Here is an 18,702-nt window from a genome sequence, read left to right on the forward strand (position 1 = left end):
AGTGGCAGTTATTTTAGTTGGCCGAGCGTATTACCAAGTTAGGTAAGCTTTCTTGACCACATATCTTTATCGAAATAAAACTGTAAATGACCAGTTAATTTCTTACTTTTGTAGTAAACCAAATTAAGAATACGCAATGAATAAAAGTCACAAAATGTTTAAGAACCAAATAATATAACAGATATTTATTGATTAATTATTGTACATTAACTTTTTGTGAGTAAAATTATACGAGTCAGTTACTTATTGCACACTTCAGGATATGCTTAAAGTGCTCATGGACACGTCAAATTAATTTAAGTAATGCAAAAACGGCAGTATGAATGTGCGGCTTATGGAAGTTTGGAATTTCCTCCTTTGTTGCAGTTCTTAACATTGTTCCAAGTTTATCATCGGTCACTGCAAATCTGAGGTTTGTTTTATGCAATTTTATTAAAGAAAATTCTGTTTGTAGTGACACGGACTGAGTGCAAGGGTCACCCTCCCCGTGTTCCGTGATTATCACCATCGAAGTTTCCAGTCTTCCGCTTCCTTTCTCTGGTTCTTCTAAAAACGAGAAGCGCCTGGTCCACTCGCTAAGGCGCGAGCCCATTCTAGAAAGCTTAGGTAAATAAGACAGTAGCCACTGGTCCGAGTGCAGCGTTTTTGTGTGGCGAGGGAACGAGTGCAAGAAGAGAGTGCAGAGATGTTTAGTGAGGTAGTAGAAAACTTAAAAAATTGAGGTCAACATTGTAACAGACTCTAAATTTCTGATCCAGAGCAAGACAAACATTTTAATGTATTGAGCAAAATAACACTAGCACTTTTCAAACACCGACTTCGATCGAAATAATTTTTAAGAATTATTTCCCTGCCTTTCAGATAGCACACTATGTCCCAATTAAAACCGCCAGCTTGCCAAAACTATATACAGAAAAATATATGTTTATTTAGGGAATAATATAGAGCCCATATACATTTATATATATATATCCTTTGTAAAGGGTGCAGAATTATTTTGTATTACAGCTGGTGGTGCTTCTAATTATTACTGTGTCATGAATTATCAAATTCCATTTTATTAAGAAAGCATAAAACATTGTGCTTCTAACTGGAATTATTAAAAAAGCAATAAATCTTGTTGCAAGTCCTTAAACTCAAATTGTGATCAATTGTAATCCTAGGAGCATCAGAATAAACAGGAGAAGTAACCAGCATAAAGTGGTTTTTATTAATTTGAAATCTTGGGGTTTCCTTCCGGCGATTTGAACGTGTTTTCGGGCCGACCGTTTCGCACCCTCTTCACTTTCATTTTCTGTTTCGTGTGTGTGTGTGGGGCGATGTGAGACCGTTATTGCGATTTATATTCCAGTCGATTCTGCATAGGGGAGACACTCACAGAGCCTCTCCGCGATCAAACTGGTTCATAGTAGAGATGTAAGACATCAGAAAAGAAAGTGGGAGGGTTACTCATGATTTGGAGAGTACCAGAGGTCCCCCTTGCAGTTAATGATGATATAATAGATCTAAGGAACGTCAATTTTGTGGAACTGAGTGCTAATGCACTGATGTGTGGCAGTGGCCACTTCTTTCCCAGCATTCCCACAGGTCACTCCCGTTCTGTGGGTGCTGGCGGGTATAGTGGTCACGCTTGGAGTAGTAGGGCTGGCAGCAGTGATCACACTCCGAGTTCGAGGCGGTATGTGTGGTGACTGTTTCGACCAGGAAGACGACGACCGGCACACAAGCACAGGCTCGCCAGAGTCCCTGGCAGAGGCAGGAGCAAAAGGAACAACTGCCAACACAGGAAATTTGCTCACTGTTTCCCTACAAGGCGTCAAGGGCCCCGTCCTGGTAACGGCGGAAGAAATGGACGACAGAAATCCCGACGTTATACCGCACACGACAGGTATGTCTCGAAGCGATGGATGCATTTATTCAGTAGGATGTACACCGTACTGCCTCTTTGATAGAATAGTTCCATAACTGGGGGCGTAAACGATGGATTGCATCTGTTTGTAACTTCATCCCCAAGCAGAATAAAAAAAAAATCATGTATCAGTGCAATTGCATGTTGGAGGGTTTATATAACAAGCTGACGGTCGAATTTCATTTCAGTACTTATAAGTTCAATACGGTTTCAATTTCATTTAGTTCCAACTCAGACTGCAGAATTGCTCTACAAAAAAAAACTCAATGTACAGATAAATTGTTAAAAATACAGACTTCAGACGTAATTGGAATCTAGGCAAATAATATTACACTTCAGCCTTTGTCGATGTAGATAATACGTAATGAACTACAAGATAAAAATATATTATAACTGCTTGGGTTGTGAGTAGTTTTGTGACAATATACAAGTCTCCGCAAAAAAACAAATATTTGCAGTGATATTGAAAATTACAAAGGACTCTTTTTGTATGTATGTATACTGTAAACTAACACTAGACCTTTGCATATTGGTTTGTGTCCATGCATTAAAATTATGCAAGAGGGAGAACAGAAATGGATTTATTTAATTTATATGTATTTATTTTATATACATATTTTACTTCTTCAAGGACGCTGTCAATATTGAGCCTAACTAAATAGCATAGAATGAGTGGACGATAGTGAGTAATTGATCTGAAAAACTGTGAAAGAAATTGTTCATGTCATGATTTCAGACAGTGTCCAGGCGTTTGCCTGAAGGGACTGAGGAAACCCGAAAAACTCAGGTTAGGATTGTAGGTGTCTAGGCATTTATGCAGACGTGTCTCCTTTAGAATGCAAGTTATAAGCCAGAGTCAGCTTGTTGTGTACTGAAGCAAATGGAGCACAGAGAGACAACCCTGTTCTATATTTAGCAGTTTACACTGTATCCTCGTTGGTTAATCTTAATCCCAGTAAATATCGGGCATCAGAAGTTGCTTAGTTTTGTCGTATGGTAAATTTGTGCCAAGATTAAATTATCATCACCAGATTTTAGAGAAATTTGAAGTTTTAATAGTAATTACATATGTTTTAACCGTCCTCCCTTGAGGCTTCTTGCCCACAAGTTAGTTGCCACCTTCTCTTACCGTCCGTCTTGTTCGCCTTGCGTTCGGCGTCACTTTGACTGCCCTACCTGGTGCTGCCTCCGTTGAAGTTGTTGGGGCGTGGCTGGTTCCGACTTGACCAGGCTCCACCGCTTCTTCCGGCTCCACCACTTCCTCCTTCCGTTGCTGATTACGGAGGTTGGAATTTCAGGATAGAACCTGATGTTATGGGCCCCAGCAAACAGCTAGGTGCGGTTCGCGATTCATTATAAAGGAGGGAAGGCGTGAGTGGGTGGAAGCTGGCGATGGGTTTGACTAGCTCCTGGCGATGAGTCTCTCCTCAGGTCGGCTAAGGGTCAGGCTCGGACAAGTGAGGGTGAAGCACTTCTAACCAACACAGTGCACTGTACCACTGGAACACTTTATTGTTTTCTTACAGTCACTCGGAGGTATAAATCCGCACTATCAGGCCTAGTTTCGGCTTCCAAGCAGCCGGTGTTGCACTTGCTCAAATTATTTAGCTTAACACTCAAGTATAATCGCGGGATTTACCTCCGCCAAGTTCGAAAGTTTGTAGCAGATTCCTAATCTTAAAACTGGACTCTCTGCCGAGCCAGAGGTCCTAACTGAATTGTATCCGCCTCTTCTCTCCTCCTCCTAAATTCCCGGATAGGCTGATTCAGATAAGAGGAGTTGGCTTAATTTTTGGTTCCGGCCAATGACCGATTTTTTTAGAAGTAGTTTCGGCCTAAAATCCCAAGCGGCGAAATTGACAGCCATGCAACTTATGAGGGGTCGCTAATGATCTCCTNCAATGTATGACCTGATTTTACAATATTCTTATTCTTGGCAATTCCTATATGTTATTTTGAATTACTTATTATCATACTTTTATTTTTAAAATATTTTACGACTTCAAACAAACTTCCAATAAAATCTTCACCTAGAAATTTGAATGTAACATTTTAATGTCTGTGCTATTTCGGAATTAATCAGTTCTGAAATTGAAATCTTATACATAGTCGGTAGAACTCCTCAGACGGGTGATAAGCACGTCGCAAGGCCGCTACCTACACACTGTACAACACAAACAGAATAAAGGTGGACAGACATCCATGTCTCGAGTGGGGTTCGGACCCATGTTCCCGGAGTTTGAGTAGGCGAAGATATTTCATACCATAGATCGCGTGGTCATTGTGATCCGCACTTTCATCATCTAATGCAGTCAAACTCTCTTCTTGAAATGAGTGCAAACTCACTGGATGCGACTGCAAACTGAAGAACTTAACATGTCTGTGAGATGTCTTCTCCTTTGATTTAAACACAGAAAACATAAAGTGTAATGATTACGATATACACCAACGAAAATATTTTTATCAGTTACTTGAATGTGGGCAGTTCCCACACAGCTCTCTGTTTCTTATTTGTTGATAATTAATTGCAATACAATAAATCAGGTCGTTTGATGGAACTCCCTACTTAGTGTACCCTTTGATTATAAGGTCTTCTTCATATGATACGACAGAGAAACTCACTGAATTCACAGATAATTCGGTACTGGACTTCCCCAAGGCTTGCATGGCTCTCATGGACAGTGTGATTAGTTTTATTTGTAGTAATTCCCGTGTCTTAATGATGTACATTATAGTACAAAGCTATACATGTATAAAGTGTTTTCATTCCTCTGGTTACAGATATAGAATATGGAAATGTGGAGTATAAATCTTACGATAAATTGAATGTGGATTCAGGAGGGAGACCTCTCAGTGCGGATACAAAGCCACCGAAGTCTGTTAGCTACGGAAACATCCCACACTATTCCAGAACGGCCAGCACAGTAAGTTCCTTACAAAACTATCGCCTCCTATCCGAAAACAAGCACACAAATTTAATGTGACGTCAAATTGTGCATGATACTTGAAATATTTTCATCTGTAGAGATCAGTATGAAGGTCTGCCATCTGTGCTGTGATTCATCACTCTTAAGAAGCTGAAGGCTGACACCCGGTTTCCATAGCTGCATATGTGGAGAGCGGATCTAACCTCAGCAGTAGAGATGATATAGGTTTGAATCATAGCTTTTGTGTATAAACAGGAGACCATGGGGTTTGAAGCGCAGCCTGTGAGATGGCTGCACGTGCCCGTGGGTCACCAGACCGTAACGACGGCAACTCAGACGCAAAATGCCGAAACGCAGACTCCGCTGTTGGTTCGTCACAAAGAGAGTGCAGTGTAGCATTCCGCCCCTTGATTGTGAGTGGTGGCCTCTCTCAGACTCGCGCACGCATTCGCAAGGTACGACATACTTTCCAGCTTTACCCAGTGCTACTGAGTAGCTAACAGATTAGGCAGCTCATTACATTACATTACTTAACTGCTTAATTATTCGATTAATCAATTAAACATTAATATATTTTTCGCTTTAGAGACCATAATTGTTAAGACTGTGGTCTCCTGAGTTGTCTTATATATGAATACCAATATTTCGGAGAAATGTTATGCATCCATTTTCAGAGTTCACGTGAATAGGATAAGACTTCGGTGAGTTTATTTATATAGGCTTCAGGGAAGTATGTCACCCAGAGGAAAAAGGACCCGATTACAGACAATATTATCTCTGAACAGGAATTTTGAGAAAAAATAACAATCTTCAGGGCGAGTTTGTTTTAATAATTTCAGGTTTACTTCCATTTTTATTTTCCTTTAGATTCGACGTGTCTATCAAACGTCAGTTATGTGATACAAATCACAAATTCCAGAAGCTGTGATGCAGATATAGAAAACGTTTTTTGTCACTGATAAACCAAAATTTGGCAATTTTTTATTTTTGTAAAAGACAAATGATCTTCACCTTAAAATGATGCTGTGAATGGTGACGAGATAAGGAGTTAGAAAGAGGTGCCATAGCCTATTTTGTATATTAGTCCGATATTCACCTGAAGAGACAGATAAAAATGACGAAAATCACAACAAGAATATTCAGTAACTCTGAAAAGTAGAAAATTTTTCCTAGAGAGTACAATTCTAGACCTTTCATAATTACACCAAATGCTCCTGCACACTTTGTATTCCCGGTGCAGAAGATCTTGTGAGTCACAGAGCCAGAATAATATTTAATCTTCAATTGACACTATCTGTGAAGAAATGTTAGATTCATATTAAACAAAGAAACATCGAGTCCCAAACGCTATGATAGTAATGAAATTCCGGAAGGATTGGTAAATCCTCGTTTCCAGACAGTTGCAGTCAGTATTACTTTTAGCTTCGTTGGTACTAAGCAAAATATTATTCATTATCTAGGTTATATGTGTTCGAAGCTTTTACATAACTTGTCAATAAAATATTCGACATTTTTATGAAGAGTATTAAGGATATTGCAGATCTAATAATTTGTACTTGCAACAGTTTATTTTCTTCAATAAATACAGTTGTATCCAGCACTACCAAAGGTACGTAAAATGTGTTAGCCCATTGAATTATGTATTTAGAATGTTATGTATATTATACCTTTGTTCAAATAGTCACTCACTTTTCGTAGAACCGATAAGGGCCAAATAAACTTTTCATTTTTAGAAAACAGAGTGTATTAGAACACATAGGTATGGTGAAAAATACGATTTCCAGGTGTGAACGCTTTATCGTTTATATGCAGGTTCACATTCTACATTTCTCCTTTCTTCTTGTCAGTTCCTCGTGGATTACACCCCGAACAGAGAAGGAGAAAACCGGGGTTTAGTCTATGTTAATGTTTTTATGTTGAGAGACGTTACACGTGGTCACAATTTGTGAAATTGGCCGCATTGATTTCCTCTATCTTCATTCAGACGAAGGTGCAATATGTGTATAGAACTGCATCGGCTCCTTGAATTGAATCCCCATTGAAGATCGAAATTCTGGCTGATGAACTCCGTGATATCAGTTCCCTAAGCAATCGCCAAAATAAGACCTTTTTTTTATTGCTAGTGGGGTGGGACTAAGTCCCTTGTACTGCGGCCACTTCAGGCCTATTGTACCAGCCCCAGATGATAGGTGAGGGTGATTGTGGAGCAATTAGTGGAATGAAGATTGGCAGGAGAAACCGAAGTTGTGGAGCAATTGGTGGAATGAAGATTGGCAGGAGAAACCGAAGTACTCGGAGAAAACCCGGCCCAGCGCCACTTTGTCCACCACAAACCCCACTTGAGCAGACCCGGGTTCGAACCCCTACCGCCGCTTTGGGAAGCCAGCGACTAACCGCTTGAACTATGGCGCGGCCTCGATTAGACATAGTTCAGTAATAATAAATAATGTCATAATTTAATCGCAATAAGTATTCCAGCTTCATGTGGGCGCATAGGCAGGCCTTACAGTATGTACATGAAGGCACACTCGAAAGGTGTATGGTAGTTGTTGACTCGTTTTTCAATTAATGTTGAACTGTATTCTTTGTCTGAAGTGTCTTTCATATATCATAAAGTTTTCGGACCCTTTTTCAACTCCCATCTTCAGCTAATTGGTTTACACTCACTGCAGTTTTATTAATTTTATTTTACTATTACTGTTGTGGACAGTGACGTATTATGTCTACTCTAGAGGTTCCAATTTCAATTTTAATCGTCGTCACTGAACACAAAACACAAAAGAAATATTGATGTATTTTTCATTATGAGAACAAATCAACTGAAGATGGAAGTAGCCAATCCCCGAATGACCATGGGCCCACAAAAAATACATAACACAGTAAACAACATTCAACATAACTGTGACACTAGTTCGAAATCTGCTTCAGGAGAAATAATCTGACGATTAAATTAAGCCATATCAATGTTCGTTCTCTTTTAGTATCTGCAGAGTTTAAGCCGTTCAGTGTCTCGCTATCAGAACACCAGCACCAAGCCATGGAGGTCAGACTGGGTGAAGCAGAAGGTGAGTTCAGAGTTCGGAGATGTGTAAGTGTTTTCTATACGCTTGATATTAAGTTTGGTTTACATTCTTATGTGGAAAATTTTCAACGGTAATCTTCAAGCGTATGAACTTTTGGTTATTTGAAAGTGATTTAGTACTTCTATGATATTAATAAGGTGATCAGGCACATAAATATGACAACAAAATACTGCAGGAACTGTTACTCTTAAACCCAAACCACTTGGCCATGATATCAGACCTTGACACACACACACATTGGCACATACCAGAAAGGCTTACCACAACACAACCATAAAGCAAAGCCCACTTTGGTATCGGAAATCGAGACAGGACGAACCAAACTCAATTCTATTAATGCACACAGCCACATAATAAAAATGGGCCGAAACCAAATTTTTTTACATCCAACCCGTAGCACCTCCTAGTCAGAAGAAAGATATCAACCCGGGCAGAAACACCAGGCAGGCTACCAGAAAGTACGAAAGGAAACGAATTGAATCAGTCCCGTGACAAGAGACACGTGACCTTATTTGATTAGGAATGAACGTGGAGGCGGGCAGCACGCAATAAGATCACGGAAAATGATATTCGGACCCCAAAACAGAGCCGTGAATGAATGGATGGCCCGACATTCATGGAAGGAGAAAGGAATGACGCGGAAACTGGGTTCAGAATGGCCAGTCTTCAACTGAACTGGGAACGCAAGAGCCTCAGTTATGAATTGTGACTTGTCCACTATGACATTCTAACTGTGCTAGCGGCACTGTAACTCAGTGGATCCTCGCATTAAATAACTCCACGGGACAGGACTAATGATGGCTCAGTTCTTCAAGAGACTTACAGACTTTTGGAACCCTAAAATTCATGTTTACAAGAATCCATCTGTTCCTTCTTAGCTCAATTAAAATCGGCCAACTTGTGGAATTGCTGGATAAGGTGAAATATGTAACAACTATTCAGCGTATGTAATACTGGGCACAGTTTAATGAAAAAAGGTTGGAACTAGAATTGCTGCTGACAGACATATATTCTGACTTATATTCACCTAACTTACCTCGGTCAAGTTTACCAAGAATCCTACATTTAAGGACACAGTCCGTCAACAATGCAACAAATTGTTCCTCCTTTCTTACACTTTCACTTTCGACACAACATGTTTCGGCCCTTAAATGTCCATCTTAAAGTGTCTTAATATGCTAAAACTACAACACTGCAGTAATATTGGCCATTCGTCACATATGCGACTGAACGCTTCGTGGTTCAAACGTCATACACATAGTCAATTGGTGTGCGCTAAGGTAGCACACGCTGTAATTCGCATACATTATGAGGCGTGCAGTCGCATATGCCACAAATGGACAATATTACTGCAGTGTTGCAGTTTTAGCATATTAAGACACTTTAAGATGGACATTTAAGGGCGAAACATGTGTCGAAAGTGAAAGTGTAAGAAAGGAGGAGCAATTTGTTGCATTGTTGACGGACTGTGTAGTGCAAGAAGCAGTATTAGATTTACCAGCAATCTCACTGTAGCCAGCTGTGATAAAAAAGTAAAGTAAAGCTATCCCTGCACCAAGCCGTGAAGGCCCACAGGGTTGTGAGATGTTGAGGGTCCCACATCATCTAGACAGTCTGCTCAAAGATGGCGGTAAGGTTTTCAGCCGTACTCGCCGGCCGCGCTTTACTCCCCAGGAAAATTATTTAATTAATTCCTGGTACTCATTTCTGTTAGAGGCTGAGTCGACCCCAAGGCCATAGTGCGGCTGGAAAGATTAGGTCAATTGAAAAAAAGAAGATCCAATGATCTAATCTGGACTTGAACCCGCGACCTTCCGGCTTTTAGCATAGGGACTCAACCAATTATGCTGTCGCGTGGCCCGCAGCCAGCTGTGATAAGTTATCTTAATTTTAACAACAACCCTGAAGATTGTCGGGTTCGGCTGCTGTGCGATGAGAACATGGGTCTAAGTGCCGGTTTATTTCAGTGCCCAAATCTGTCAGTCTCGCAAGTTAGAAGAATCGCTTTCAGCCAAAAGTTGATTTATAATAAAGTAAATAAAATGCAGAATACTTGTGACTTGTTGCGCTACCCAAAACTATGTTTAAAATCAGGTATCAAATTGCAATACTTTCTGTGCATCCATGTAGGTGTTAAATTTGCAATCAATTTGACGTCAACTATAGCAGCTGTGTGAACATTGAGCAACTGCCATCGGCGCCCTGGTAACTTACCATAATTCTTACACGTAAACATAAAATAGCCGGTCACGGTAGCCGAGCGGTCTAAGCAATGTACTGTCTTCGCTCGCTTGGAAACCGGGATCGTGGGTTCTGATCTGTTTCCTGTGAGGTATGAACTGAATTCTTATATATTATTCTTATACACTGCCGGTCACGGTAGCCGAGCGGTCTAACGCATGTACTGTCTTCTTCACTCGCTTGGAAACCGGGATCATGGCTTCAAATCCCACTCAGGGCATGGATGTTTAGTTTGTGTGTGGGCGTTTTTCTATGTTTCTATGCCTTGCGACGAGCTGATCACCCGCCCAAGGAGTCCTACCGAATGTGTAAGATCTAGAAAAGCCGAAGTGAACGGAGAAGTTCATGGAGGTAGGCCTAGGCCCACTGGGGCTGAAGTGCCAAGGAAAAAAAAAACATAAAATAATTTAAAGCTTCAATATTTATATAATCTTCTTTCTTTGCTAGTCACAATTGAGTTTCCAACAATTATTCCTAATTCGAAATTTGCCCTTAGAGACATTAGACAAAAACCTCCTTAAAAGAATTTTCAGTATAATTTTCGGTCAGCTCTCTTTAATTTTATTACACCAGAAAATTAACTCAGCAGAAACTGCAGCAGTGACTGATTTTGTCACATCTGGTACAGTACATTCCATTAAAAATGGCCCTATGACAGCAAGTAGTAGCATTCCAGTGCCTGTCTCCTAGAATTTTATTGAAAGAAAAAATTAATTTAAAACATGCGATTTAACTTGATATTTAGGTCAATAAGTCGCTGGCAATGCAATAATTTCTACAGTATTTCTAGGCACCCCTTAAGCAACAACATTGTTTTATAAGCAGCTGCACAAAGAATTACCTTGAATATTATCAGACTTTTCTCACTTACATCAAATGAAGAATGTCTGTTCTGTCCCGTCTGACATTTCATCTGTCTTCTTTTGTCTAAAAGGAAATTGAATGTCGTTGAAAGGCAGTGAGTTTTTTCTTTGCTTTAACGAAATTGAAACCTAAAAAAAATATGAGATGTTCAAATACAGTTTTACATCGCCCTGCAGTTTCTCTCTCCAGATCCCAGAAGATCTGCATTGCATTTAGTTTTCCAGCACGTGCCACTTTCATTTCATTCCAGCATTTCTGTTCCCAGATGCTCTAAAATTCGCCTGTCATGTAAAGTGATGCTAATTGACATGAAACGAAGTCACCACGGAATTGAATTTAGCTCAGTGTTCACTGTAACAAAGAACTAATTTATATCAGTGTGTTAATTGATGGTGACTGCAGTTAATTCATAGAAGACTGTTGTATGATCTTCACAAATTGATGCATTTCCTTCCTCTATGTCTGACACACCAGATTAAGTAGAAACAGTCTCTCACTACGAGCTCTTTCCATAGTGGCTTATATCATCCTCTCAAAATTTGTGACCAAGCCTTCATTAATTACACAATACAAATACTATGCATATTTGACAATGTCCATTCTTTGAGGTATATTTCATATATCGGTACACGAATTTTTTGATTCTACCTTATTTCGATCGGGGCACGCGGTAGCATAGTGATTGAGGTGCTACGCTACAAGCCGGAAGGTCGCGGGCTCAAATCCCGATGAGGTCATTCATGCTTCCAGCCGCACTAGGCCCTGGGGTTTACTCAGCCTCTAACAGAAATGAGTACCAGGAATTAAATAATAATTTTCCTGGGGAGTAAAGCGCGGCCGGCGCGTAAGGCTGACAACCTTACCGCCATCTGTGATCCGATTGTCTAGATAATGTGGGATCTTCAACGTCTCACAACCCTCTGGGCCTTCACGGGATAGTTTTACTTTTACCTTATTTTACCTTTTATTTCGATATTCAGGTGACAGTATTGTATTGACACAAGTATTGTTGTTGACGTCATTATAGCTGTTGATGGCAGATGCGTGGCTCTGACATCTGACTGCTCCTAAGTGATTTGTGTCCAGATTTAAGTCAAACCCTGCGATTCAGCTGTCAGCCCTCCTGTTTCGCATTCTGGAGGTGTAAGTTTCAGCTCTTGATCCGCCGGCCGGCATTCCTAGTTGAGGTTTCTCGTGGCTTTCTCCAGTTTCTCCAAGCATATTCCGAAATAGTATACAAGATTAATCCAAGATAACTTTCTTCGACATCTTTTCCGGTTCTCTATTCAGTAATCATCCTGTGATTTCACGGTGCAGATCTGAGCTACTTAGAGCGTAGTTACCTAACAAATACATTATATAAATGAATGTTTAACTTTCTGTATCCAGCGACTTCAGAATTCCATTCTCTTTCCTACCACTATTTCCTTTAATAAACGAAATGTCAGAGGTATATATCAGCACAATGATAGCCACATGAATACGGGCACTGCCAGAGTTTCAAAATATGCTGTAATGTGCAAGGTGGTTCAGGTATGAAACACATGATTTTGGAAACTTCAGCCGGAACCCTGATTATGCTGACTGGGAATTTTGTGGTACTTCTCGGTCCCTCAAGGCAAACACTGGCCACTGTCTGAATCTAATCCACGACCGTTTCCTTCCACACCCCTTCCAATTAATTATTCACTATCAACTAATCATTTGACACCACATATACTTACTTATTTACAGCATCGTTAAATAAGTTATAAATAAATAATTAGTAGAATTATCAGCGTTAAATAGGTGGATACATTAAGTATCACACAAGGTGACTGCAAAATAGCAATAATGGCCATGACTCCTCTCCCACGCTTCAAAACCCAGTTCGACAATTGTGTTGCATTTAGTTCACCACAGAAACATCTTTACCATCATCTTCTACGCTTAGAGTAGTGGGTCATAGATTTCTAGTCAAGTTCAGTTTCATATGCAACAACCCACTGTATCTAAACACCTGTTTCCATTGATGACGTGAGTTTTCAGTTCCTGTCCCTGTAAAGACGTCTCTCAGGAAAAACGGTCCAATTTTCGCAAAGGAAAATGAACACGGCAATGTACAGAACCCTCCATATGCATCAAGAAATGAAGAAAAGAACTTAAAAGATTAAGTGCACAGGCCAGATTTCCTTCGAACTTTACCAGATTGGCACACTGTGGTCAGCGTGACAAAGCTGTATGTACTCCAGTGAACCTTTCAATGCGTGGGATTGACGAAAGATTTTCGTTAGCCGCAACTTTTGAACTATTTTGTCTGAGAAAAATTGAAGGATATAAAGTAAAATTTGTCAAGATTTGCTTAAAATTCATGTACAGCTCAATTACATTTCATGAAGAAATTTGGGAGAAGAATGATAAAAAGTGAAGGAGACAGAAGGAAAGGTCGTGATGTAGGAGTTATTGATGAAACAAAGAAAGAAATACGTAGAAGTAAAGAAATAATTGTAGGAAGACTGGGAGGGAGGATGTAGTTAAGGAAAAGGGAAAGGGATAAATAGGTAAATACATAAATAAAGAACAATCAGACGTATGTATGGGGGCACAGAAACAGATACGTACATTAATATTTTTTCGTTATTTCTATAGTGAATCTGCCATTGCCTTATGACATGCTTATTCACTTCTGCGCGCCGTAGAATTCACCATCATTTACGCCATATTACCAAGTATTAAAATGACTCGCATGAATATTTATAAAGGTGCAAAGAAAATGAACTTTCGTCTCCTGCGTGCCTTCATGTATAAATTCCTTCACTCTTTTTTAATTCAGAGGATATGAAGCCTATAAATAAAAGAAGGCCTCATTGAAGAGTAAGGTAATAATGTATGAAAGCAGATAAATTTCCATATTTGAGTCCATATGGAGGTGGGTAAAGGGATGAGTTTAGTAGAAAATTTCATATGCTAGCAGAAGTAAGTGAAATTTAGACTGAAGAGAGCATTATTTTCAACAACAGGAAACGTGTAGTGCAGTCCACAACACTTTGAAAATGGCTGACATCGCCTTTGGGTCTCACGGTGACAGTAACAGAGTTCTACAAGCATATTGGAATTTGTTCCAAGACTAATAAGGAGACTGGCTGGGCCCACGAGGTTGAAACTTTGTTTCCTGGAAAATTAACTGCTCGTATTCGTGTTGTTATGTTGAAAATATAGTGTAACGATTTTAGTGACTTAGACACGGATTGATAATTGGATATTCTGAACTCTTGCAACTCGTAACTACGAGTAATTGTAGCGCTATAACTAATTCATGTACTTTAAAATTTTGTGGTGAACAAAGCAGAGCTGGGGCAGGTTTTCTCCGAGTACTTCGGTTTTCCCTGCCAATCTTCATTCCACCAATTCCTCCACAATCACCCTCACCTATTATCTGGGACTGGTACAATAGGCCAGAACTGGCCGCAGTACAAGGGACTTAGTCCCTTGTACAATAGGCCAGAAATGGCCGCAGCACAAGGGACTTAGTCCCACCCCACTAGCAATAAAAAGAAAGTTTTCTGAGTCTGCTGTGTCTTCACCAGTCGTTTGTTAGTAATGGCCCTCAGCTTCTGCATTTACATCCTCACGAGCTGCCGACTATCTCATAGCTCCTCATGGCCGCAACTCCTGGCCATTGACTCCTAGCCACTTCTCGCTATCGCAGGCTATCCCTCGCTTCCGACTCAAAACTCGTCTATTTCAGAACTCACTAAATGAAGAATCTCTCTAAACTTACTCACAGACTCTACTGCTAACCACCGACTGCAGTCCGGTGTCTGCCCCGGTATGTAGCCTCGAGACGGACCGCATAGGAAACAGCTTCAAACAATCTGTTGTTGCGTGTTTCTTCTCCAACAATTCCTCCATTGTTGCCTCAGCCTCGACGCGGAAACGTGTCTACAGCTCCGTTACTTAGTAATGGCAGGCTGTTAAGTTGCTGTAGCCTAGTAATGGATGTTTCTTCTGGCCCCAAATTTCAGGCTTTCAACCATCATGTCAAAATATTTCTAAATGTAAGTTCTTCTTATTGATTTATGTGATACATTTAGAACGTGTCCCTCAATCGTAATCCATGGATAGGAACTGGCCCCCTACCCATTGGATAGGAAGTTGGTTGAGCCCCAGAGCCAGTCTGGACGCTGTGGAAAAGAGAAAAGTCTCTATCCCCAGACGGGAAACGAACCATGACCGTCCAGCCCGTAGCTCGTCGCTATACTGACTGAGCTATCCCGACTGCATTAAGCCTAAATTTGTATTCATTAATTAATTCATTTGGTCATAGTCGTTCCTCATACACTACAATCAGTCGATCAACTGCTCAAGATATTGCCAGTTTTTATAAAACTTAATAGATAATTAATTTATTCACAAGAGGATGCTCTCGAGCTTCTCCTGAGCCAGTTGAATTCATATCAAGCCTCGACACTCAGTTACAGATACAGTAAATGTAAAAGGAAGGGATGATGATAAGGGGACCGGGGGAGAGTGGGTCGACGCTAAGCTCCAAGGGTACGAATGTGCGTTGCTAGGCCTACACTCCCCCGTGGTATCTGCTATTATATTGCTTAATTAAGCCCAGGGCTACATATTTATTCCGTAGTGCGCAATAAAGCAGAAGCCACTTTATGAAGAAGTGTTTCTTTAATCTTTTAAACAAAAATATAATTTTTTGTAAAATTCGAGGTCCTCACCTGGGCGAATATAATGTGGATGTGATTTTTGACAGCGACAAACTGTAGGATAGTGGATAATACACGGTGTTTCAGAGGAATTTACTGTATCCGTCTTCAGGATCAAACAGTAAAGCAAGCAGAAAACGCTCAGAATCCCTGCTGGTTCCTTGCTTGTTCGCTTATTCGGCTTACTTTTTGACTATGAAGATGGGGACAGCATGTTCCTCTGAAACGCCGATTAACTTCCACTTTACTGGACGGCATAAAATTCAAGATGATATATTCCTTAAACTTTTTTAATTAAATTACTAATCAGTTACATTACCAGTTTCGTACGATCATAAATTATCTGGAGGAAAGTAATATTAAAGTAATATTTAGGCTTTATTGACAGATTTTTTTATTAAAATTCTCTAGTGACAGCGGATATCAGTGGTAAACAACGAAAAATATTACTTCTGTTTCATTAATGAAGCAATGTGAGCGAATAGGTTGACTGTCCTCTACCACCATTTTGTCTGTTATAATAAAGTCATATTACAATTTCGACGTGCATACCCATTGCCAGGCAACGACTCGGTAAACACATTCCCAGGCGAGCCATCGCGGCAAGAATAGGACGTCCATTGCTAAGCTACGAATCAGTAAAAACGCCCCCTTAACGAGAGAGGCTGTCTTTTCTGCGTGGTCCGTGCAGAGTGCTTATAAAGAAGTGTACAACAGTGTAGAACAGTAGTCGAGTCGGGAAGTGAAGAGTCAAGTTTCGGGACGCCAGCCTGCCGGGATATGAACTTGGGAGCAGAAGAATTGAATTGAATCGAGTCTTCGATATTGACAGTTGCAGAATAATGGCAATAAAGGAATTAGGCTGTGAAAAGGAGACCCCATGTGTGATTTGAAGTGACAGAGAGTCTGTTATAAATCCGTTGCCAGGATACGATTAATGAAGATGAGAATCACAGTGTGTATGTAATGGTGAACTGTAAAGGATGTGGAATAACGACAGAGCTGTAATGCCCGTAGCTCCATGTGACGTCAGTAAGGTGTCAATACCCGTCCTGTAAGTTACACGAACCAGTCCTTAAACGTGACAATATTTTAATAATTTAACTCTTTTAATTTTAGTGATATGCGAGAGGTAAGTCACGAGGTGTTTCCATCTGCCCTGAAAAGTCAGCCACACGCGCTGTTCATTCGTACGCCTGCATGAATAAGTGAAGTAATGCTTGCCAGTACTGTACTCGTATTTCTCCATTTGCCTTCCTCACTTCATCCTGCGTTCTTATTTTGAATTAATGAACCTGAACGAGCAAATTACGTCATAATGCTAATGTACCATAAGAAAGGGCGCCGGGTCAACGTCGTGACGTCCGTTGCAGAAATAAACAAGAGAGACGAATGCTATGCTTTTTTTCTAGCTCCATTGCAGACGAAAAACTACGCACCGCATTCTGCAACTGTGTGGCGTCCTCAGCAACGTCCGTCAAAAAGTACGTTCCTTACAACGGACGCATTTTGTGCGCTCGTGTGGCACCCAGTCTGAGTTTGTGTCATATTCGTTAGGTCGCTGAAACTCGCAGTCAGGTGGTTAATATTCCTCAATTGCTTTCGGGTGGCCCGGGTTTTATTCTCTGCCTTACCTGAGATGTCTCACAGACTCAACGCAATAATTAAAATCAATATTACCTAAAGTAGGTCAGAGTAATTTTCTTCAAAATATTTCCTTGGTCGTCATTCCTTCTTCCATTCGATTCTAAGCAACTTATGCAACGGAGGCAACATAAAATTAAAAAAAGAAAATTATGTTAAGACCCTACGATCAGTCGACCAGTGTATCTCGGTGTCCACCCATCTGGGACCCAAGACTAAATTTCTATTACTGTCAGCTGCGGGTTTGTTAATGTGAGGAGCTCTCTTTGACGAGATGGTGCGTCTGACGTTTACAATGGTTGATGGCCCTCAGCGGCGGAGTCATTCTCGGGTCCGAGTCCCGCGGAACACACGGCCGAATTCTACTGTCTGAGATTCGAGATCCCCCCCCCAACCTAGACAGCCAAGTCCCCAGGAACAGGGTGGCCCAGTCATACCCCCAGGCACTGGGTTCCCTGTTCATCACCTCATACGACTCGCAAGGCTAAGATGCAAATATTCGAATTCGCCTCCACAAGGGGGAATATATGACGGTGAAGTTTAACAAGAGATGCCATAGACCTCTATGAAACCGCCGTTAAACAACACGTGACATCCGATTTCCGCGGCAACAGATACAAAACAAGAGAGGAACTGCTGGAAACGGTGTTTTCTAACTGGTCCGTCCCGAGGCGGTATAGCGATCACAACTGGACGCGAGTCAGTGACTAGCCGATAGCGACGTGAGACCAAGAAAATATTGTGCGGATCAGTTACGAGGCAACAGCTAGTGAAGACACAGAAGTCAGTGCGTGTTGTACTGTGAAGTCGAGTACGTGGACTTGTCAGAGCGCTATAATTACTAGTAGTTACGATTTATAACAATTCAATGAATTTAATTGCTGATTCAAAACCCGTGACTATATATATATATATATGGTTTACAAAGGCTGTTGCCGTCTTTCGGCGCCGAAAGGCAACTAATTCATATTTATTCAATGTCCAACCTAATTCTTGGTCCTTTTTCTGTACTCTCACCATCATTTAATAAGCTGAGGAACAGAGAGAGTGGTGTAGGTTGGAACTAACACTACTTAAGAATACTATTCATTACCGCTTTGTCGTAATCTTTCTTTATATTTCACCCATAAATTTACTCTTTCAAATCCATCAATCAAAACGTAACTGGTCGCATCTGCCGCAAGCATAGAATTATTTAAGACAATTGCTTTCTGTTTGTTGCAGCGGTGTCCAAACAAAGCAACGAATTTAAGAAGAGGCAAGGGAAGCTCAGAGGAATAAGGACAACGATGGATAGACGAACGCTTAATATTGGAAATGTAATGCTCAAA

General features: G+C 40.6%; 1 protein-coding gene across 2 annotated transcripts in view; it reads left to right on the forward strand.

Moving 5' to 3' along the window:
• The window catches only part of LOC111863375 (hemicentin-1), an 821,886-nt gene extending 803,184 nt beyond the window's left edge, over positions 1 to 18,702 (forward strand). Inside the window, exons 12-16 of one of the 2 annotated variants that reach the window (XM_023849641.2) lie at positions 1,559 to 1,888; positions 4,691 to 4,833; positions 5,092 to 5,291; positions 7,818 to 7,901; positions 18,596 to 18,702. In XM_023849641.2, the coding sequence (XP_023705409.1) occupies positions 1,559 to 1,888; positions 4,691 to 4,833; positions 5,092 to 5,232 (614 nt within the window). In that variant the 3' untranslated portion in view covers positions 5,233 to 5,291; positions 7,818 to 7,901; positions 18,596 to 18,702. The remainder of the gene's footprint in view (positions 1 to 1,558; positions 1,889 to 4,690; positions 4,834 to 5,091; positions 5,292 to 7,817; positions 7,902 to 18,595) is intronic. The other variant, XM_033751034.1, reaches the window with a different exon arrangement.

This window comes from Cryptotermes secundus, unplaced genomic scaffold (assembly GCF_002891405.2).
Source record: "Cryptotermes secundus unplaced genomic scaffold, Csec_1.0 scaffold568, whole genome shotgun sequence".
In the NCBI taxonomy this organism is placed as follows: Eukaryota; Metazoa; Arthropoda; class Insecta; order Blattodea; family Kalotermitidae; genus Cryptotermes; species Cryptotermes secundus.